The 24,091-nt window shown below is 36.3% G+C and overlaps 1 protein-coding gene across 2 annotated transcripts in view; it reads right to left on the reverse strand.

The window, feature by feature from the left end:
- LOC145243918 (uncharacterized) overlaps window positions 1-24,091 on the reverse strand; it is a 48,492-nt gene that overhangs the window by 7,130 nt on the left and 17,271 nt on the right. Inside the window, exons 2-3 of one of the 2 annotated variants that reach the window (XM_080107031.1) lie at window positions 19,059-19,173; window positions 14,962-15,724 (exon numbers count right to left, since the gene is read on the reverse strand). In XM_080107031.1, coding sequence (XP_079963157.1) covers window positions 15,632-15,724; window positions 19,059-19,173 — 208 coding nt within the window. In that variant the 3' untranslated portion in view covers window positions 14,962-15,631. Of the gene's footprint in view, window positions 1-14,961; window positions 15,725-19,058; window positions 19,174-24,091 lie in introns of those variants that run through there. The other variant, XM_080107030.1, reaches the window with a different exon arrangement.

Raw genomic sequence — 24,091 nt, forward strand, 5'->3', positions numbered from 1 at the left:
TGCAGCCTACAAAAAAATAAATATTTAATATATCGCTCCCCTCCTTTTTTTAAAGTAAATCTTGCCCTATATTATAAATCAACAAAATGTGATGAAAAAAAAAACAAAATAAACAAACAAGTTTATTTTCTGTTTGTTTGCAGATGCCACGTGTGTTAAAAGTCACCAATGTCGATCCGAGGTTATTGCTTTCATTTTGCTTAACTCCTGGGGGCTTTGAAACTGTGGAATTGTCTTCCATTTTCCTGCTTTCCGGCTGACTACAATATGGTTGTCTTCAAGTCTAACGTAAATAAGTTCTTGATGAGCCGTTCCATATAAGTTATCAAATTTAACAAATTTTCATTACTAATGATTATTATATTGTCCAATTTCTACTGTACACTCTTTAACCCTTATCTTTGAGTGGCCTCTTGGCCTTGATAATGAGTTGATACCTATGAAAAAAAAAAGAGAAAAAGTCCAATGTGAACAAGTTCTAATTGAATCGTCCCCCTAAGTAATCCAAGTTTCAAAATTCCCACTGTTTCCTATGCTAAAATCACAATGACTAATGTATACCTATTAACCCTTATCCTCGAGTGGCCTCTGGGCCTTGATAAGTGGTGACACCCTTGTAAAAAAAAAAAAAAAAAAAAAAAAAAACTTGATTGATGCGATGACTCTCTCCTTTGCTTTACTTATCCACAACAATAGTTGTAAAAAAAGTTAATCAAAATGAACCAAATCATCATATGTCAAGGGAGGTAATTTTCTCACAATTATTCATCCCCCCCTTTTCTAGTAATACTCGATATACAGACATTTCCCAGCCTTGGGGTTGGGATAAACCATTTCAATAGGACAGTCTATGGAGTGGTTTTGTAGTTATTGCTATACCCTAACAAAAATTAAAATCAAAGCTTTATTTCTAGAATCCTTATTTCAATTCAAAAACAGAATCCATCACTTTTATTTATTTATTTATTTTTTTACACGGTGGTCACCACTTATCAAGGCCCGGAAGCCACTCAGGGATAAGGGTTATTGCAAGTACAGTACGTTAGTGTGGAGATTTAATGAAGTGTTTACTAAAGAGGGCGGTTCATTAGGAATTTGTTAACGTTGGACTTGAAGACATCCATGTTGTAGTCAGGTGGGAAGCAGGCAGACGGAACATAATTTGGATTTTAGAAAATACCTAACCCTGTTGTATAATACGCTTAAACATATTTTAATTTATGCAGATTGCGTATGTATTATTATAGAATTAATCCTCTATTGATTATTATATGTTACGAAGAATAATTTGCCAGATGGACTAATTTGCAAAAAAAAACTAAAATTTTTTTAAATAATAAATAAATAAAAAAAATAATAATGATAATGTCCTCATCAAATTCTCTCTGTTTGTTTACAATATCACATCAGCTGATATTTGGGATTGACAATAAATGTCCAGGAAAAGTCACATCTGATTAATGCTTAGTTTTAAAATATGCAAACGAAGAAACGATTTGCGGTGATTTTGAATGGTAGTTCTTGTATCGGAAATTCATTAATAAGAAAAATCTTAAATAAAACTAGCGGGGATGCCCAGCGTTGCCCAAGTGTTTGTATGTGTGAGAAAAAAAATGTTAGTAGGCAGGCAGGCTCGAATACATGACGCAAACGCGGAAAAGAAAGTGAAGACGCGAAAGGAAATGGAAAGCGTTCAAATTTAGTGATGTCAATCAAAAAGTTGACTCGCACAAATAAGTTAAGAATCACGCAAGCGTAGAAATAAACGTTGGTTGAAGGCCAGTTTAAGCCTTCCGCTTTCTGAAATTTTATTTATTTGTTTCCCCACGATGTTGAGGAAAACAGCTCCCCACTAAAAGAGGGACCTCTGGCAGTGTCAAAATGAAGACCAATTGTGTGATATGAAGGGTTTCCCCCGCATTGATCAAAGCTAATTGTTTTTCTGGACATTCCGGCAGGAAGGCTGGTGAATCGACTTCGCTTTAATTAGTTTCGCTTTATTTATACGAAAAAGACAAACACGCGAAACGACGGAACAGAGGGAATTTTATAAAAGTCAATCAAAATAAGAGACGACAACCGTTTTCAAATCGGAGATATTATAATCTCGGAAGTATAAAGAAACTTCTAAATAAATGTAACCTCGTCGAGAACCACGGCGAAAAAAGCCTTTCATGAACATACATACGGTTTTGCTATTTATATATATAGACTAGCCTGGGTGCCTGGCATTGCCTGAGTGTTTGGAGGTGTGTGTTGAGCATAAATAAAAAACAAGGCCGATAACCATTAGTCGCGTGCTCTCATGTAATGCGTGAATGCAGGATTGACATGAAATTCTTAAAGATAAACTAAAATGACCAAAAAATGGGATGACATGACTTAAATAAATAAAAAGTAAATGACTTAGAATGACTTTAATGAACTTAAGGATGAATTTAATGACCTTAAGAATGACTTGAATGCTTAAAAAATAACTTGAATCCTTCAAAAACAACTTGAATGATCTGGAGAATGACTTGAATGGCTTTGAGACTGACTGGTTGTAAAGTGGGTGATCATTTTACATTAAATTAATACAGAAAAATGATCCCCCACTTTATATAACAAAGTTACAAACATAAGTACAGTATGTAGTAAGAACAGATACTACATTTTGATCTTCATATTTAATTTATTCCGTTTGAAGAAAAATATTACAATTAAAAAATTTCAATATAAAATTAAAAAATTTAAAAAGTAAAATCTCCAAAAGACAAAACAAATTTAGGCACAAGGCCCTATAAGATCTGGGGAGGGGAGTGTTGCAGGGTCTTTGTAACTAAAGTAAAAATTGGAGTCTTTGGCGATTTACTCTTGACTGGCAACATTTATCACAGTACCTCATTCACTTTGTGGAATCTAAAGCTAACTAATGAATTCGCAGTATTTTAGCCAAAAGCATATATTTACAATTTCTGTATGCGTGTGCATTTTTGTTTTCCCTTTATTTTTTTAAACATAAATGTGTATGAGTGTGTATGAAAAAAGTTCAATTCATTGGAAAAATAAAAGTTCTTAATTTGGTAACAAATACTTCGTGTTGGGGAGTGGGGAAAACAACCTAGAAAAAATGATCAAATAAAATTGCCTAGTGCATTGTTAGTAAGGTCCCTCTCTGAGCTAAACTAAGTAGTTAGATCGGCTACTGTTTTTGGTGCCCCAGAAAACAAGCGGGGAGATCCCTAGTGGGGATTGGGGTGGATTCTTATCGGGTATTGGGGGAAAAAATAAATAAAGCATAAAACCAGTTTTTCTCCAGCTGGAGACCCGGTCTGAACCACACACTGAGGATCCGGACCGGGCAGTCGGTCCAACTGAAGATGTCCAAAAGCGAATTTACTCTGGTCCAGGCACCCAACTGCAGACCCACCGACTTACTGCGATTGAAGACGGCCCCTCTAACTTCTTCATATCGACCGAGCGCCTCGGTGACCGCTTGAATGTCGGTGGGGCAAGATACGAACACGGTGATGTCATCGGCGAACGTGGAAACCCTGGCTCGTGTGCTTCCAGGGAGAACTATCCCACGCAGAACTGGTGTAGTCACCTCGTTCCTTAACTTGCGAAGGAGGGGTTCCAATGCCAAGACATACAACAGAGGCGACAGCAGACAACCCTGTCACACCGACCAAGAGACGGCGAATGACTCCGACAGCTTACCGTTGATCTGCACCGCTACGGTCAGCCTGTCATAACCATTTCAATAATCTTTAAAAATCGAAAAAAAAAAAAAAAGAAAAAAAAAAAGGACATCCCACATCACGATATGAACTTACAATCTTTAGATAATGACGCCACGCCTTAATCAACTGAGCTAAGAGGACGTCGACAAAATTGGGTTGTTTTTTTTTTATATTTAAATTAATTCAAGTTCCGACGTCATTTGCGCATGCGTAGAAGCCATCTTGTCATGAGAAAGGTTTTTTGCAACCCCCCCACTGTACAAAAATGGCAAGTTTAGGGTGAAGGAATTAATGTTTTGCGCCAATTTTTTTATATTTGTCGGCCGAAGGTTCGAGCTCGAAAATGATACCTATTTGGCGAAAATCAGTGGCCTGTGTCGAAAGTTTTTGCGAGACATACAAACACACGCACATACATAAATACACACAGATTTTCACTTCTATATATATACTAGCAGGGGTACCCGGCGATGCCCGGGTGTTTTGAGGTAAATCAAAACTCCGGGGGGGGGGGGGGGTGTTAAATAATGATAAAAAAATGTTTTGTTGAGTTGGAAATTAATGTTAAAAAAAAAACCGTGCTACGTTAACCATTGAGCCACGGCGACAGACAACGTTAAGCAGGTTTTAATTTATTTATTTAACTATAAAAACAGGCGTGCGCAATAAAAGTTAACTCTGCTGCTCCCATTTGACCTAATTAAGAAGGTCAAATAGAAGTCACGCAGCGTTTGGGTTTGTTTATCCAAATGTGACTGTTTCTTCCCCCAACAGATGTTGGGGAGGGGAAAGCAGCTCCCAATTGTCCAGATTGAATCTGATATACAAGATTGATCAAAGCTGATTGCTTCTGGACGTTTTTCCTGGCACAATGCCGAGAATACATCGTTTGAGTTTAGTTTAACTTTATTTATACTAAAAAAGCCCGATCAACACGCGAGAAGACAAAATAGAAATAATTTTGTAAAAATTGATGTAAATAAATCTATACGTTACGCGCTTTTCTAATTCCTAGATATTATTATATAGGACCTATATAAACAGTTTTAAGCGATAGTAATGACCTCAGAACCATGTGCGAGAAAAGCCTTTTGAAGATATACATGAAATGGTCACACACATTTTGCCTTTTATATATATAGATAGACTAGCGGGGGTACCCGGCGTTGCCCAGGTGTTTGGAGGTGTGTATGTAGGAGAGGGTGACCCTGTTTTAATATTATAAAAAAAAGCACAATGTAAAAAAAAAATTGGAAAAATCAAAACAAAGCAAAACCGCAAACAAACGTAAAAGAAAGGAAAAAGGTGTAAAAGAGGAAAAAAAGTTTAGGTAGGAAGATAGGCTCGAACCCGAAACATCGAGCCTAATACGGAAAAAAAAAAAAGCCTGACACGTTAGTTACCCCTATGCCAAAGGGACATACAATTGAGAACGGATAAAATTAAACCTTTAAAAACACTTGAAGGTGGTTTAAACTAACGTCAACATTTTCCAGGTCAAACATGACGTCATTGTCATAGTAGCAGGAGGAGAGAAAATGAAGGAACGATTTTTTCGGCACCCCCTCCTGGTAGAAAAGGGTCCAGTTTAGGGTGAAGGAATTAATGTTTTTGGCCAATTTTTCGATATTTGTCGGGCGATTCTGTTTTCCTCGCTATGTGGCAATCAAAAACTATCTCGAAAATAGCTTGTAAAAGTCGGGTAAATTAAAGATAGCTGCGACCCGAGTTCCTTAGTCGTAGATATTATTATTTAGACAGCATATAAAAAGTTTTAAGAAGGAGCGAGCCAACCGAGAATCACGGCGAAAAAAGCCTTTTGTAGACATACACAAAAAGCGAAAACACATACATACATACATACACACATTTTCGCTTTTATATATATAGAGGGTGAGGTACACTAGGGTTTGAATGTGGAATCTTTCGATCTGAAGTCGAATGCTCTACTCTGAGCTATATCTCCAGATGACTAAATCTGTTTTTATTTTAAGAAAAAAGGATTTGTTGAGATTTTATTATCTCCCTTTCAGATGCAACGTAAAATATTCTCTGTATAACTTCTTTTTTATCTATAAAAGAAAGACTATTTTTAAGGTTGGATTTTTTAAATTTTTGATACTTATCGGATGAATTTCTGTACGAAACATATCTAAGAACACTGCCAGATATATAAATTAGCTTTTGTGTGAAATTTGCAAAAGATAGGCTCAGCTGTTTCGGAACACGCACACAAAGTCATTTTTATATAGAATAGTAGAGATTTTCAGCTTAGAAAATTAAAATTCAGGGAATCTTGTGTCAAATGACTATGGATCAAATTTAATGCAAATCAGATAGATTTTTAAGTTATATTTTATTATTTTTATTTATTATATTTATTAAGTTAAGTTTTATAGTCAGCTAATTTATTTCCTAACTTCTGACGTAGTGGCTTTCAGAAACGGTAACAAGGCAAATCAGTTCTCTCATGCCTATATCATCACTATGCATGTACTCTTTTTTTTTTTTCTTATTATGCTTTTCTGATCATTCTTTTTTTATTTACTTACTTACTTGTAGCGGCATTCACTCAGGATAGGTTAAGCCCTCTCCAATGGTGTTTACTGCATCTCGCGTCAAAGCCATCCATCCCCGTCAGTGATCCAGCCATTCATGGCTCCAGTGACGGACACCAAAATTTCGAGGATTGGACATGATCTCCATATCTGCTTTGACTGTTGTGAGCCAAGTCTTAGGTTGACCATCTTGGTGCTTCTTCCAATCAGTGGGTGTCTTGGACGCCACCAATTGACAGACAAACTTATCTCCCCAACCTGTGCAGCACGTGACTGAACCATTGGAATCTCCTTTTCAGCAGAGTTTCCTCCAGGCCAAGGGCGTTACATCTAGCATGTATGGTTGAGTTAGGGAGCCAATCGGAGAGGTGAACGTGCAGGATGTGGCAGAGACAGTAGTGATCGAAGATTTCAAGTTTATGAAGATCCTGTCTGTGCAGTGGCCAGGTCTCACATTGATCGAGAAGAATTGTTCTGATCATGACCTCATAGATTCTTCGCACCTTCATGGAAAATCTTATCTCCTAGTGAGACCAGAGTCGTTTTTGAAGACGGACGAAGGCTGCTCTAGCCAGTTGATACAGGTGATGATTCTGTCTTTTGCTTGACCGGTGGCTGCAAAATTGGCGTCAAAGTATTTGAAGCTTTCACCCTCTTCCACAGCTTCACCATCAAGTATTACAGCCACAGTCAGGTGGGGGGAATGTACCAGAGAGAATTTTTGTCTTAGAAGCGTTGATTTCCATTCCAACATTTTGGTCATGTGACTGACTTTGTTGAGTGCGTGCTGGACCTCCGCGTAGGACTCGCCAAGGATCGCAGCATCCTTGGCAAAGTCAAGATCAGTGATCCAGTCAATGATGCAGTTGAACTGAATAGGGGAGAGCATGCAACGTTGGCAGACATTGGTTTGGACCACAAAGGAGCCGGATTCTTCCCCATAGCACTTCACTCTAGTTCGGAAGTGCACGTAGTATGCCTTGAGGAGGTTGAGAAGCTTGGCTAGGAAGACATTGTGGCATATTATATACCAAAAGCTTCTGCAATCTACTGAGTCGAAGTTATTTATATAATTTTGTTAATTTTTGTATATTTTTCAATAATGTTCTTTTTCTTATATTTTATTTCAATAAATTGCTTCATAATAGAAATACTGAAGCACAATAGAAATGAGGAACCTGATTTGTTTGTCACAACTTCCGGTAGCAATCACACTAGAAGTTTAGGTTAGTTGACTATAACCAATTTTTCAAATACGAGGTTGTGTACATATTACGCCTCTAAAACTCCTTTAAAATATTCAAAAGAAACTGAAATTTAGGGAATATTTAATAACTGATATCTATTAATCATGATTAAAATTTCACAAGGGCATCCGAATTTTTACAAAGGGTTTCCATCCCCTCTTTGTCCCGTTTGCATAAAACTAAATTGAACTACAGGGTGGAACAATAAAATTGTTGCACTAGAAAAGACGGCAGGATTCCATTTCCATTTGATGAAAACTGGTTTTCATTTTTGCTGTAGACCATCTACTAGTTGGTCAGTTGTGTAAAAAATCCCAAGAGTAGTAGGAGTCTTCTATCATGCCTGAAAGTAACACAATGTTTAACGAGCGAGATCAGAGATGCGCCACTGTACAACTCATGATCTCTACAGATCCAAGTTATGAAAACAGAACATTGCCAGCACCCTCAAAATGCAACTCCAGACGGTTCAACGCTTGAGGGCACAGCTCAACAAAGTTTCTGGTTATGGTCTTTGGTGTGGTTTCAAGTGAGGGCCACATCACGCTGCATCACATCTTCGAAGTCGGCTTAAAAGTCAACAATAAAGTGTACCTGGATGTGTCGAAGAGTGTGGTGATCCTCTGGTGCAATCAGACAGACCCTAAGTATGGCAGCAGGACTCTGCATCAGCCCACAAGTCCAAGTAAACCCAGGCTTGTCTTCAGAAGGAATGCTATGACTTTGTACCCTTCTCTCAGTGGACTACTTTGAGAACATCACCAACATGACCTCCTACAACACCAAAGCCAGCCTGATTGCCAGCATCTGCTGAGTATTCGTTGAGCTCTCACCGGTGCTTGTGGATAAGGCATGCTCTTAGTTCTGGACCTTTGTCGAGGCGGTGATTAAGACTGAAAGCAGCTACATTGACTAAATGTCAGCTGTATTACCGAATCAAGTTACCTGAATTGATTTTTTTCAATAAAAGTTTTAAAATATGTTAATGTTTTCTTTAGGGTGACAATTTTATCGTTCCACCATGTAAATACAGCTAACATTATCTACACTTGCGCCTACCAGTCGTTTTAAAATAACCGGTTAATTAGTTTAGGAGTGAAGTCTGTGCATACAAATATAAAAACACATGCACATACCTAACTTTATATATAGAGACATATACTAGCTGTCCCTACCTCGAATTGCCCAGCAACATTTTTACCTTCATTTTAATTGTTTTTTCATGATTTAGAAAGATAAATCTATTTATTGTTTAATCATTAAATTATCAATCGTACCAAATCTAATGTTATATGTCAATGTAACCAGGTTGTAATCATAATTTATTTTAGTATTACATGTAAATAGCTCCCAAAACTAATTTTAAAGCCAGAAATTAATTTCTATTCGACAATTTAAATGCTTTCAAATTCTTCTCAAACTCTGAAGAATCATCAAGTATTAGGTTGATGCAAAAACAATATCGTTTTCTAACATGTTAGTTTTATATATGACAAGCGGGGGGGGGGGGGGGTACCCGGCGTTGCCCGAGTGTTTGGAGGTGCGTGTTAGTTAGTTAGATTAAAAAAAAAAAAAAAAAAAAAAAAAAAACGTTGGCTGGTTGTTTGGAGGTGTAAAAGAAAAAAAATAATTTTAGTATAAAAGTAGGCTTGAACCCCGAACCTTTGAAGCGTAGGTGGAAAGGAAATGAGGAAAAAAACCTGCGACTTAACCATCTGGACCATGGGAATAGATAAATTGATAAGTGTGTTAAGTTGACGTTTCTAAACCAAAATTAGCAGGTGCGACAACGTCAAGTTGCGTGATGTTTGACCTAGTTTTGCGCTGAAAGCCAGTTTCTGTTTTCCCCGCTACGCGGCGATCAAAAAATATCTCGAACGGGTAAATTAAAGCGAAGTAAAAAAAAAAAAAAAAAAAAAAACACAAAAAAAAAAACTAACGTAAGGCAAACGAACGATGACAACAGAAAAACGAACATATGAGAAATGGCTTTAAATAAGCCTGTTTCGATATTAAAATTTAAAAAATCGGTGGGTACTCTGGCGTTTTTGGGTGTCGCTAAGAATAAGCGAAGTAAAAAAAAAAAAAAAAAAAAAAAAAAAAAAAAGCAGAAAAACGAATGTTACGTGAAAAATGGTTTAATAACACTGGTTCAATATTTAAATTTAAAAATCGAAAAAAAAGAAAAAAAAAAAAAAAACTCGCACCACGATTCGAACCCAAAACATTTAGATAATGAACCAAGGTCTTAACAAACTGAGCTAAAGCGACGTACATGAAATTTGTTCGGTTTTTCTACTATTTAAAGTAAATCAGATCATGACATCATCTGACGCATGCGTAGAATCGGTCATTGTCACAAGAGGACCGTTTTTGTTGACACTCCCCCCTGTCAAAAATTGTCGATTTCGGTGGGAAAAAGTTAACGTTTTTGGCCAATTTTTCGATATTTTTCGAGCAAAGGATGAAGCTTCGATGTGATACCGAGTTTGTGAATTTTCGTCGTGTCTGTCGAAAGTTTTTAGCAGACATCCAAACATACATTTTTGCTTTATATATAGATTTCCGAATAAATTCATTTATATATATAGCCATGTTATATATCATTTTGGAGCATATTATTCGTTACCATTCTCAATCTCTTCATTCATTTTTTTGCAGGCTTTACAACAGCATGGACAAAATTCAAATCCACACGATTTTCTTGTTCCAGTCCAAACTAGGTGGAAAAGCTGCTGAAACAGCTTGTGATATCAATGATGTGTTTGGCCCAGGATCCACTAACAAATGTGTGGCAAAACAGTGGTTCAAGAAATTTTGCAATAGTGACGAGAGCCTCAAAGATGAAGACAGTTGTAGACGGCTGACTGCAGTTGATAACGAACATTTGAAAGCCTTAATTGAAGCCGATCCTTGCAAAACCACATGAGAAGTTGCTGTTGAAATCAAGATCGACCACTAAACAGTCGCAAATAGGAAAGTCAAAATAGTTGGAATTGAACGATAATCAAAAAAAATTGTTGTTTTGAGTGGTCTGCTACACTCCTCCTGTGCAAGAAAAACAACCCATTTCTCGAGCGGATTGTGACGTGTGATGAGAAGTTGGTCTTCTATGACAACCAGCAATGTTCAGCACAGTGGTTGGATGCCAGAGAAGCTCTAAAACACTTCCCAAAGCTGAAATTGCACCAAAAAAAGGTTAAGGTCTGTGGCCAGTCTTATCCATCACAGCTTCTTGAATCTAGGCGAAATGATTACAGCAAAGAAGTAACCTCTGGGATCCTCTGACCACTCTGTTGTAGCAGTTAAGATAAAAATGAAATGTAATAAGTCTTCAGACATACCTCTCCATTGTACTGTATATCGATACTCTATGGCTGACTGGGATAGCTTCCGTACATTCATATCTGACCTACCTCTGCATTCCATGTTTAAAAAGGATGTGTCCTCTATAGTCTCAGACCTGACCGAATGGTTAATTGTAGGCATAGACCGATTCATACCATCAAAAAATTCCAGCAAAAACCTAACAGCCAGCCATAGTTCTCCCCTGAATGTGCTGCTGCCATCGCGCACAGAAGTCACTTTTTCCATACCTACCAACGTAATAGATGTACTGAGACTAAAGCTGCTTAAAGGACTGCCAGCAACCACTGTAAAAGAGTAATAAAACATGCAAGAGAGCTATATGCTCATTCTGTTAAATCCAAAGTAGCTGAGCAGCGGCTTGGTTCCCACCAGTTTTGGCAAATAGCAAACAGGATCCTGAACAGAAGCATGCGTTCTATCCCAACCATCATCAATGGACCTGAGGTCATCTCGTCCAGCTACGGTATACTGGAAATGTTTTCTCAATCATTAAATCATTTCTCTCTGATAGGTTCATAAGAGTAGTGGTTGATGGGCAGAAATCTGAGGCCCACAGTATTAATGCTGGAGTCCCCCAGGGGTCCATCCTGGGCCCAACTCTCTTCCTGATCTACATCAATGATCTCCCAAAACACATACTTAAATCATTCGTTGACATCTATGCTGATGACACGACCATCTATGGCAACACATCAAAGGCCGTAAATGACAAAATTCTCTCTAATTCTCTCTCCTCTGATCTTGAGCGCGTGGTACAATGGGGGAAGAGGTGGCTGGTCACTTTTAATGCATCCAAAACCAAGCTTCTATCTTTACATCATCAACGCTCTGATCCCCATCTGGCATCAATTGAAATGGATGGCTCTCGTCTTGGGGAGGCTCCATGTTTTGACAAGCTTCTGGGTTTGACCTTTACTCCTGATCTGAAATGGAACACGTACATCAAATCTGTTGCCAGGGACACTGGGAAAATGGTGGGATCCTTCTACCGCTCCAGAAGATATCTCACTACTAATGCAATTCTCTATCTGTATAAAAGCGAAGTACGTCCAAGGATGGAGTACTGCTGCCACATCTGGGCAGGAGCTGCTAAAAACAGCCTATCCTGCCTTGACAGAGTACAAAATAGACTTCGTGGTTTAGTGGGGGATGCCCTTTTCTCTTCTCTGCAACCTCTCTCCCACAGAAGAGACGTTGCGAGCCTGTCTTTGTTTTATCGTTATTTTCATGGCAGGTGCTCGTCTAAGCTCCAATCCTTCGTTCCCCCTCGCCAATCTTTCACGAGAAACACTCGTCTGGCTGAAACTACTGTCAATAATTTTCCCCACTCTTTATCTGAGCCTAAATCCAAACGTAGATTCCATGAGCAAAGCTTTTTTCTTAGAACTGCACGCCAGTGGGACTTTCTGCCGCTTGCCTGTTTCCCACCTGACTACAACTTAGACGTCTTCAAGTCCAACATAAACAAACTCCTGACAAACCGCCCCCTTAAGTAAGACACTATCAAAACCCCCAATACTAATGATTACTACAATACTATCTCATTGATTACTGTACATACAATAACCCTTATCCCTGAGTGGCCTTCGGGCCTTGAGAAGTGGTGACCCCCATGTAAAAAAAAAACAAAAAAAACTGATGAAATGCACCAGAAGCTCCAACGTATGTGCCCGAGATTGGTCACTATGAAGTGACCAATTCTCCTCCATGACAACATTCGCCCGCATGTTGCTCAACTGACCCTGCAGAAGCTGAACGAATTAGGCTACAAGACTGTCTCATCCACCATATTCACTGGACTTCTCACCCACTAATTATCACTTTTTAAAGCATCGACAATTTCCTGCGCGAAAAATGCTTTAAAAGCCGAGATGATGCTGAATTGGCCTTCAATGACTTCATTGCTTCCAGAACTTTAGATTTCTATGCTAATGAGATGAATAAGCTTGTTTCTTGTTGGCAAAAATATGTCGATTCTAATGGTTCTTATTTCAATTAATAAAGTTTATTATGAAAGGAGTTGTGATCTTTTGAAGTTAAACGTTAAAAAACATTTTTGCATCAACCTAATAATTCTCCTCTGAAATATTAATTCAAATGGTTGACTTGGATATGAAAATATCGAAATACATTTTGATATACATTTTTTTGATTGAATCAAGTAATTCTCCTCTCCATTATTAAAAAATTTAAATGACTGACTTGGTTATGAACGTATCAAAATGCATTTTGATGAATTTAATTTGGAAATTAAATATAAGTAGGACTTAAAAATTATTATAATTTTATGTTATTGTCGTTTTTATTTCAATAAATAATTGATTTATAGTAAAAATAATGATTTGCAAGTCATGCAGAGGTGAGAAACACAGACACACACACGTCATAGGCATTTGCATGGGCTTATGTGTACACATGTTCGAAGAATTCCTGAAGCCTAACCTAAGAAATCTAATTGCCAAATAAAGAATAGAGTTACCTCCCTTATCGTGTTACTCTGACGTTTATGTTCTCTTTTTGAAGAAGATAATAATTCTGGTAATTGTGCATAAAACCAGACCATAACTTTCAAACATGCCGGCAAGTGGCGTCCACGTCTCTCAACTGAGGTATGGAAGCACAAAATGGATAGAATACTTCTGTTATTTTTCAAAACTGCTTACTTATATATTTGGGCAAAATATAAAGATTTTTTTTTTTTGTTACTATATTTTTTCAAACATATTTACGTTTTGGTTTTTGTTTTTTCAAATATAGTTACATTTTTATTTAAATATACTTTACTTAAACCTGCACAATTTATTACGATCATCACAAATTTCAAAATAAATATTTCCGCAACATCATCTACTGGATTCGTACTTATTATGTTGTTTGAATTTAATGGTTTTTAACATTTTAAAACTGTTACACTATTTTCTGTTGCACACTCAGCTTTTTGAAACTGTTCCTATTTACAATGCCTCCCCAGGGTCGTTTTTTTAACGTGGAGAAAAGGAACAAAAATAAAAATTGTCTCAGTCGTGAAGGATTTCTCCTCCACTGACAGAGAACAAGAAATTGAAGTGCAGCATCTGAAGAACAGATACTACACTTTGATCTTGTCCCAGCTTTTTGAAACTGTTAAAACTGTAAAAAATGTGACATATTCATTGTTTTATTCTTGTTTCTGTAAATAAATATATTTTTAAAATGTCTAAATAGTTTGACAAAATATATAAAATATTAAACAAACAGTTATCTGAAAAGATATGCGATAACAAAATAAAATCATTGATAAAAAAGTTTACGTATTTTTATATATTTTTATTATAAAGCGGTGAAAAAAATAAACATAAAACATATTTAAAAATTGTATCCATTTTGTGCTTCCATACCTCAATTGACAGACACGGGTACCACCTACCAGCATGTTTGAAAGTTAGAGTCTGGTTTTATGCTCAATTACTATAATTCTTAAACATTTTTCAGTAATCTATTATATAAATCTCACCTGTCTGTTTAAATGTATGTATGTTTGTATGTATGTCTAAAACTTTTATCAGCAACATCGGACTGGGTGAAAATCGGTACCGTCTGAAAGTTTCAGTCGAATAATATGTGAAAATTAAAAAACAAAACGGTCAATTATTTCCTATAGAAATACACGTTGGCAATGAGGGAGGGTAGCAAAAAAAAATCAATAGTCAAACATACATGCGCGAAAAACATTCTTACTTGAATTAATTTAAATAGAAAAAAAAAAACCTTACTTCGCTAATGCAATCATAGAGCAATGGTTATAGTGACAGCGTAGTTATCTTAAGGTTACACGTTCACACCAACACATCGGACTTTTTTTCTTTTTTCGATTTTTAAAGTTGTAATATTTGAATAGGGTTAGTTATGCCATTTTTTTGTTCGCTTATACTTTATTTTTCTTTTTTATATTTTTCTGTCATGTATGCTGGTTTTTTTTTTAAAAAAGTTTCCGATTATTTTTTATTTTCCGTCATGTTCAGTTTTTTTTTGTTTTTCCAATTTAAAAAAAAAAAAAATTTTTAAACCGGGTTACTTTGTTCGGTTATTCTTTATTTTCCCTTTTATTATCGTTTTGATTTACACCACATACACCTCGCCAGACCCCGGCATTGCCAGGTACCCCTGCCAGTAAATGATAAAGAGACAAAAAAAAATTATATTCTGTTATCTAATGTTTTTAAGATTTATTGAATGTTAGCAAAAGCACTGCCAAAATCAAGAGCTTTAGTAGTTTATATATTTACTTGAAAATCGATGGCATTATAAAGAATGCATTGTAGCTTTATTATATTCGCTTTCTGTTGGTTGGTTGTTTTTGTTTTACGGCATATCAATCTTTTTCAGGTTATTTAATGCCGAATCTAGTTATTTTGAGGAACAATTTATAGAGAATGTATTGTAGCTTTATTATATTCGCTTCCTGTGATATGATACAAAAATATAGCATGATAAAATGTGGAGAGGAAGACCAAAAATGAATTTGAAACAAACAATTAAGAATTATTTGATTGTAACAGCTAAAAACTGGATAAATGCTGTAGATCTGGCTTTAGATTGAACATGATTATATACTTTTATGACACTATCGTTCCTGGGGAGTGTTACTTGGTTGAGGAACGTCTTGAGCACGCAACGAGCTTACCGGGGGAATAAACGATATCTAACACGAGGCACATGGAAACTTCAACAGAACGGGTCGAGATGTCGTCAGTTATAACCAGCTAGCAGGAGTCGCTTCTCTAGTCTTTATTGCGTCGTCACAGGAAACATTTCCATCATCATCGTTAATGGCAGGGATTGCAGGCTGAAATCGAATGCTTGTACAGAAATAGCAAACAAATGCATTTTTATGAAAATATATAATTTCTTTTAAACAACAATGAGGGAGAATATTCAGTTGACCCATTGCGTGTGCACCAAACTACTATATCTGCCTGGTGCATGCAAAATCCAAGTTTCAACTGTTTAAGACAAAAGAATTACAATTCAATTCCCCTCTTCTCCATTGCAAGAGAGAGAACGGGGAGTGAAAGAACGCAAAAAGTGAAAGAGAAACAGAGAAAGAGATCAAATGAGAGAAAGAGAGATATTCATACATAATGTGTAAATATTGTTTTGTTTTTTGTATGCCTCGATGATAGGTTCTGTGGATTTGACCTTTCGTTTTCTAGGGTCACAAATCATTTTAACTTGGTTGAATATTTTAACTCGATGACTCGAGTCATCCCAGATTGATATATTCTGACATTTTCAAAATCACAAGCACGTGCTTAACACATCTGCACCTCACAGACAAGTTAGGCACAAGGTTCATTAATATAGAAGCCCCCAGCTCCTCCAAAAGTGGCGCTCTTCATTGTGCCACATTTTGCATCATAAGATGCAGGAATTCCTAATAATAGAAATAACGTGATATCATTGTTAGGGAGGAAGGTGAAATTTGGCTTTACCCTTGGAAAGGTATGTATCCAGATATACTGCTTTTAACTATTAATCACATTTACTAAATTCTCAAGAATTGGTTGTGCAACTAATCGAGGTTTGTCTGTTGGTTGTGTTTAATGGCCTATCAACCACTAAAGGATCATTTAAGGCTAGAAATTTTTTTTTTTTTTTTTTAAATAGGTTATTGGGGATCCTATTTAAAACAATATTTTCTCTTTGTTCTTTTGTCATTGTTTTCCAAAGTAAAATGTTATCGTTGACAGATTTGAAATTTCTTGCATATTCTCATCCAATCTTAAAAATCTTTATATGCTTGGCAAGAAAATAAAATTTTTAAATATGTTAATTTTATGAACTTTTAAGCAGTGAAGTTTTTTTTACAGCAAGTTTAAATGATATTTTGACTGAAACAGCTGAAAATACAGAATATAATATTTTTTCAGCACACAATTTTATAGTTCTTTTTGCAAAATCAAAGTGATCAATCTTTATTAATTTTCTACAACAGAACAGCCACATGCATCATATAGAACTTGAAAGGAAAAAAAAAAACTACCTTTACTTTATTTATAAGACACGATCAAAATATTAAGTGAAGACAAGGATTGATTATTTCTATTATTTGGATTCTTTGAACTAGCATTCTTATCTTGAATGTTATTTCCACAATGTTTTTTTTTTTTTACTTGGGAGTCACCACTTAAGGCCCAAAGGCCACTTGAGGATCTTGGTTAATGAATATAAGGTCATATTATAGTAATTGTTAATTGCGCAAACTGGATAGAACTTAATTATTGATGGGGACAGCACAACAAGAACTTGTTTACATGGGATTTGAAGGCTGCTATGTTGCATTCAAACAGGAAGCAGGCCAGCGGAACAGTGTTCCACAGGCAGGCAGCTCTGGGAAAGAAGTTTTGTTCCTGGAATCAACGTTTAGATTTTAGCACAGATAGAAAGTGGGAGAAATGGTATATAGTGATTGTAGCTAGTCGAGTGTTTTTTTTGTAAAAGTTTGGCAATGGGGGGGGGGTCATTAATTGGAGCTCAGTCAAGTACTTGCGATGAAAATACTGATAGAGCAGGGGTTGCAGGGAAGAAAAAAAGGCATCATCTACTAGGTTTTAAAATCCATTTTGAACTATCAACGCTGGATAAGGCAAGCCAAGCAGCTCCTACCCAGATATGGCAACAGTAATCCGTTTTAGAGCATACCTGGCTCTTATACAGATAGAGGATCGCATTGGCAGTGAGATATCTACTGGAGTGGTAGAGTGATCCAACCATTTTACCAGCAATCTTGGCAACAGATCTGATGTATGTGTTCCATTTCAGATCAGAAGTGAAGGTCAGTCCAAGAAGCTTGTCAAGACATGGAGCTTTCCCAATTCGAAAGTCATTCATTTCAATTGGGGCATGATGGGGGTCAAGGCAATTATGATGAAAAGACTTGGTTTTCGATGAATCAGAATTAACCTGCCACCTTTTCTCCATTGCACTACGTTCTCAAGATCAGAAGAGAGAGAATTAGAAAGATTTTGGTCATTGTTAGCCTTTGAAGTGTTGCCATAGATTGTGGTGTTGTCTGCATAAACATCTATGAATGATCTAAGAATGTGATTTGGGAGATCATTGATAAAAATCAAGAAGAGAGTTGGGCCCAGGATGGAATCTTGAACGACACCAACATTAATACAATGAGTTTCTGATTTCTGCTCATCAGCGACTAATCTTATGAACCTAGGAGAGAGAAATGATTTAATAATTCTAAGGACATTTTTAGCTATTCCATAACTGGTGATCTTGTGAAGTAGACCTTGATGTCACAGAAGCCCTTGTTTCTAGAGCAATAGCTCTTATTGCTCTCGAAATGAAGTCCCTGTTGTGAGATTTACTAACCCTGTGTGATATGACAGTACATCAGCTGTAGATCTCGCAGAACGTAAACCATATTACATGTCACTGAGCAGGTTATTTTTGCTGAGGTGGTTGACCACTTCTGTTTATTACAGATTCCAGCAACTTACTCATGATGCACAGAAGACTGATTGGTCTGTACTGAGAGGGAGATGACCAATCTCTGGAATTTTTAAATATGGGGCAGACTGATGAAGTTTTCCAGGGTGTTAGAATACATTTCTTCTTAAAGCAACATTTAAACAGCTTTGTAAGTATGGGAGCTAGTTTCAGTTGAAGCTTTTTGAGCACTATGACTGGAGTTTTTGATGAGCTATGTTTCTCTCGATGTAATCTCCAGCCATCGTCAGGTGTGACTGATGGAATGAGAATATGTTACTCCAATGGATTAAAGAATTCAAAAGTCCGTGCACAGATTCTTGAGTATGACAAAAAGATTCCCAAGTTCGACAAGATACACTTAAAAAAGGTCAGAGGTTAGATCGTCCGAAACATTGTGAAAATAACACTCAAGATAATAGAAGTTCAAGAGAACAGTAGTTTGAAAAATACAAATGATTCAATAAGCTAATATAAAAAAAGGCAAGAGAAAGAAACTCTCGTGAGTATCAGGGAATGTCCATTGTCTCTAGAGAGTAAAAGGAGCCCAAACATAGCACATAGAAATTATTACGAATGAAAGATTTATTTGTTCAAAGTCAGATTAGAGTTTTTGATCCTACGACTCTACAGGCCAGATTTTAAAGAAAAGAAAAAAAAAAAAATGGCTTACGTACCTGGTAATTGTGCCATGCGTAACTTGCTTGGATGACAAATAAACCGAGGACAAGGCTAAAAGAAAACACTGAAAAGAAGAGGATGAAAGAAAATCTGGCATCTTGACCCATGAACCTAAAAAGACAAAAAAGAAAAAAATTCTTGAGACAAGATTTCTTAAGTGAAATCAAACGATAAAAGTAGATTATTTGAACTGCATCGTGGTTGTTATTTTATTTCTATTGAGGTTAGACACGAGGTCATGTGCGCGTTTGATGTAAATATTTCTGTAGAATGAACTGTGTTTAAACACTTGCTACACATTTAGTTGTTACATTTTACAGTGTTTTGAATGATGTACCACTCCTCCTCCGGCCTTCTTCAGGGGCATCTTATCAAACAATGAAATCTTAATATCAAACTGAAGGAAACTATACAGAGTTTGGAACTGTTCCTCTTTATTTAATCCACAGGGCAGATTGTTCTTGTTTCGTCAGCCATGACTAGAAAGAAATGTTAATTATTAAGTTATTCTCAGTTATTATCGCCTACAGTCAAAATTGAACGTTCAATCTCCAAAATAATAAATTAATTATTGCTATTTGTTACAATTATTTACATTTCGTTAAGTATCAGATAGTACAGGGTGGAATGATAAAATTTTCCCATTAGAAAAGATCACACGATTCCATTTCCGTTTGATGAAATCTGTTTTTTTATTAGCCAGTTGTGTACAAATCCCAAGAGCGGTAGGAGCCTCCTATCATATTTGAAAGTGACACAATGTTCAACAAGTGAGATCGGAGAATGTGCTGCTGTACAACTCATGCTCTCTACCAATCCAACCAAGTTATGACAACAGGACCATTGCCAGCACCTTCAAAATGCAAATCCAGATAACAGGGATGTGCCCAGGGTGATGAAAACAAAGTTGCGGCTATGGTTATGGTCTTTGTGTGGTTTCAAGTGAGGGCCACATCATGTCCACTCACATCTTCGAAGTTGGCTTGCAAGTCAACACTAAAGTGTACCTGGATGTGCTGAAGAGTGTAGTGATCCCCTGGTGAAATCAGGTGGCCGCTAACAGACCCTGGGTGTGGCAGCAGGACTCTGCACTGGCCCGCAATTCCCAAGAGATCAAGGCTTGGTTTCAGGAGTGCTACGACTTTGTAGCACTCTTTCACTGGCTCCCCTCTCCTCCGGCCTAAACTACTTTGTTTGGTCATATGTTGAGAACATCACCAGCATAACCTCCCACAACACCAAAGCCAGCCTGATCGCCATCATCTGCCGAGTATTCATTAAGCTACTGCTGACACTTATGGAAAAGGCATGCTCCCAATTTCAGACCTGTATCGAGGTGGTGATTGAAGCTGAAGACGACTACATTGAATAGATGTCAATTCTACTACATAATTAAGTTACCTGAATTGATTTTTTCAGTAAAAGTTTTAAAATAAAACTGTAGTGTTGTTTTCTTTAGGGCGATACTTATCGGACCACCTTGTAGTAAAACATGAATCTTCAACCTCCAGAAAACTATCAGAACCAATTCTTATTTTACACAGGTGGGTTGGAGATAATTCTCAAATAAGGCATATTGTCACTGAATCGTAATAGGCTGGTGTGATAGGGGCCATATTTATAGGGGTTTCATGGGTGGAGGGTTAAGCAACAAGATACTTGTTCACATTACATTTAAATTTCTTCATATTTGTACTGTCAGGTGATCAGGAAGTAGATTACAAAGGTGAGCGGTTTGAGGAAAGAAGCTATTAGAGTAGAAAATCTTCTGGTGTCTAGAGATTTGTAAGGTGAAGAGGTAAGATTTTGCTGCGTTGAGTGGGGTAGAACTATTTACATTGAGAGGGGTACAAGTGCAGCAAATTCTCCATGCATTTACACTGAAGTACTCGTAAAACAAGCACAAGGACACAACACTGAAGTGATGTAACAGTGGTTGAAGCTTGGCAGAGAGTATGAAGCATATTTGGACAGAAAATCTTTTTGTGCACTCTGCCCGGAAGAGGAAGGGGTTAGGATTCGTGCACTAGCTCAAATGTGGCAATAACGCTCTATGCACGGCAAGTGGTGGCTTTATAAGATATAGGATACTAACAAGTGTGATACGTTTTCTAGCTCAGTAGAGAGCATCTACTTTCTCTGTAGCAGATATGACAGCATGTTCTATGGACTTATTCCATTTCATGTTGTCAGAAAATATCAGCCAGAGGAGTTAAGATGTTTAACTCTTAGGAAGGCTGCTATTCTTTTCTTTTTGTCAGAAATATCATTGCTTTCGGCCATGAGATTAGATGGTTGGAAAAGTTTCTTAGGGTGGTTCAAAGAAAGGAGTTTTGTCTAGTTAGCATCAAATATAATCTTCCATTTTTGGCCGCATTCTACTACAGACTGGATGTCATTTTCCACATATTTAGCCATTGCCTTGTATGTACAGTAGAACCCTGGGATACGGCATTAAAAATTAGAAACAAAATACAGTACAGTATATAATACACATATATAATATAATCAAATAACATTATAAATAACAACGTAAGGCGAGGCAAATACCATAACTAGCGGCCAAAAAAACATAACATTCCACATAGTAACCTGAAAAATACTGTATCCTAGGGCCACTGTAATTCTACTGTATGGGCATTCAGTTTGCCTCCTGCTAAGAAATGTACTGCTTAGAGTGGAATGTATATACCAATCTCAAACGTGACTGCATTGCGGAAGGGGTTCATGGAGATCAGATATAATATACATACACATTTATACAGAAATTGTTCCAGACAATGAATGAAACCACTTGATGTAAAAAGCTAACAGAAAAAAAAATACCATTTCAAAGTCAAAAACTAACAAACTAAATGTTTTATGGATAGATTCTAACCTAGAAAATAGCAATACTTTCCCCTTTGTCAGAAAAATACCTCATGGAGTGTGACTCGATTTGACAAGGTAACATTCACCTAGGATGGATTAAGCTGGCTCCTCTCATAGAACATACAGTGATCCGTATGAACACAAACCACACAACTGTCCACAGCTGCCAAGAGAGTTATCGGCAACCAGTTCCGGGACCAGCAGCAAACACTGTAGATCTAAACACCAGAAGTAGGCTTGACGTTGGCTTTGATGGTGTGTAACTAAGTCTCAAGAAAGGACAAAATAAGGATAGCAAGAATTATGAGACTGCTAAAAATTAACCTATCGTCAACTTTCTATCGTCCATACAATTATATATATATATATATATATTTACAAAATCAAGACAATAAAGATCAAAATGAGAGCATCATGTTGTGTATTTTCATATTTGTTACAATTGCTTCGTGATCATTCGGACAATTTCAAACATTATGTCATTTGAAGCATATATATATATATATATATATGGCATTGTTTGAATGGTAATTATGTAAATTATCTTCCAAAAAAGGATTGTTTCTCTGACGACTGAGGCAAGAACAGATATTTTAAGTTAATGAGGACAACGTTTTAATTACATTTCTGAATTTTTGAGATAAGGATTGATTATTCGTATTTTTTTTTATTAATCAGACTACTGTTCTCATCTTGAGCATTATTTGCACAAAGTTTCGGTCGATGTAACCTATGAACTCTGGACTCATGGCACAGTGGATAGAGTACTTGGTGAAATGCAGTTGTAAACGTTACATTTTTCTGGCGGTTGAACATTCAATCCTCGGTACGGGCGACACCCAAAATACAATTGCAAATTACTTGGGATTTTGCCGTCATACATTATAAAAAGTAGCATGCTAGCTCCGGGGATTAAATAAAGGGTTCTGTTTGAAATTCTGTGCAGATTTCAGAGTTTGACAAAAAGATTCAGGAGTTCAACAAGATACACCTGCTGGAACGTTGTGCAAATAAGACGAAAACAGTAGTCTGAAGAATTCAAATGATATAAGTTTTTATCTCATGAAAATTGTTTTATCTTGCTCTGTAAAATGAAATGAAAAAAAAAAATTTTTTCAGTATAAAAAAGTTGTAAAACTGTCAGCATGGCGTTCACAAACTCCTGGGGATGTATCATTAGTTTGAAAGACGAGGGGGAAATTTTTTTTATTTAAAGCTGTTGAGCACATTCACACTACAGCAAAAGGGTGGATTAAATAACTTTTTGAAAAACATGAGTAGATTGGCCTTTAAAAGAGGGTTAGGTTATTTTGTGTGTTGATTTTACCAATCTACATATATAGATAAAGAGAGTAGTTACTTTATTGGGTGATATTTTAATTATGGCAACGAAACAATGGATACCATAATGACAAGCTGGTTCAGCTAAAAAAAAACAAAAAACAATGGATACTTTCTGAAATAGGCATCCAGTTAACAAGAAGTTTATAGTAAAGCAAGAGTTGCACAATCTCTAACAACACTTCTAAGCATTGCTTAGGTGGCAAGGACCGAATAATATAGAAAATTTTATGAATTAAAAGCAAACCTGATAAAAATATTAAAATGTAATTAATCAATCATTAAAACACTAGCTCTATCTACCTTGTGTTGCATGCGAGTCTTTTTACATTCATTTATATTTAGATTATTACCGCACCCTCTCCTCGCATACACACACCGCGTTTTTTGTCTTAATTTTGTGTAATAAAGTATTTGATTACGGAAAGACAATTCAATGAAAAAATATTGCAGTAAGAAAAAAAATAAATAAAAAATCGGTTTTGAATTAATTTCTTATGAAATGTTGAAATTTAAATCTTATAAATACTTTCAATTTCTTTTTATAACTTTGTCATTTTTTATATACATGGGTAATTCCAGGTCATTTTTTTTATATACATGGGTAATTCCAGGTCATTTTTTTTATATACATGGGTAATTCCAGGTCATTTTTTTTATATACATGGGTAATTCCAGGTCATTTTTTTTATATACATGGGTAATTCCAGGTCATTTTTTTTATATACATGGGTAATTCCAGGTCATTTTTTTTTTTTTACACATGGGTAATTCCAGGTCATTTTTTTATATACATGGGTAATTCTAGGTCATTTTT

The sequence above is a fragment of the Euprymna scolopes genome, chromosome 22 (assembly GCF_053919585.1).
Source record: "Euprymna scolopes isolate OS-2025 chromosome 22, ASM5391958v1, whole genome shotgun sequence".
NCBI classification, from domain to species: domain Eukaryota; kingdom Metazoa; phylum Mollusca; class Cephalopoda; order Sepiida; family Sepiolidae; genus Euprymna; species Euprymna scolopes.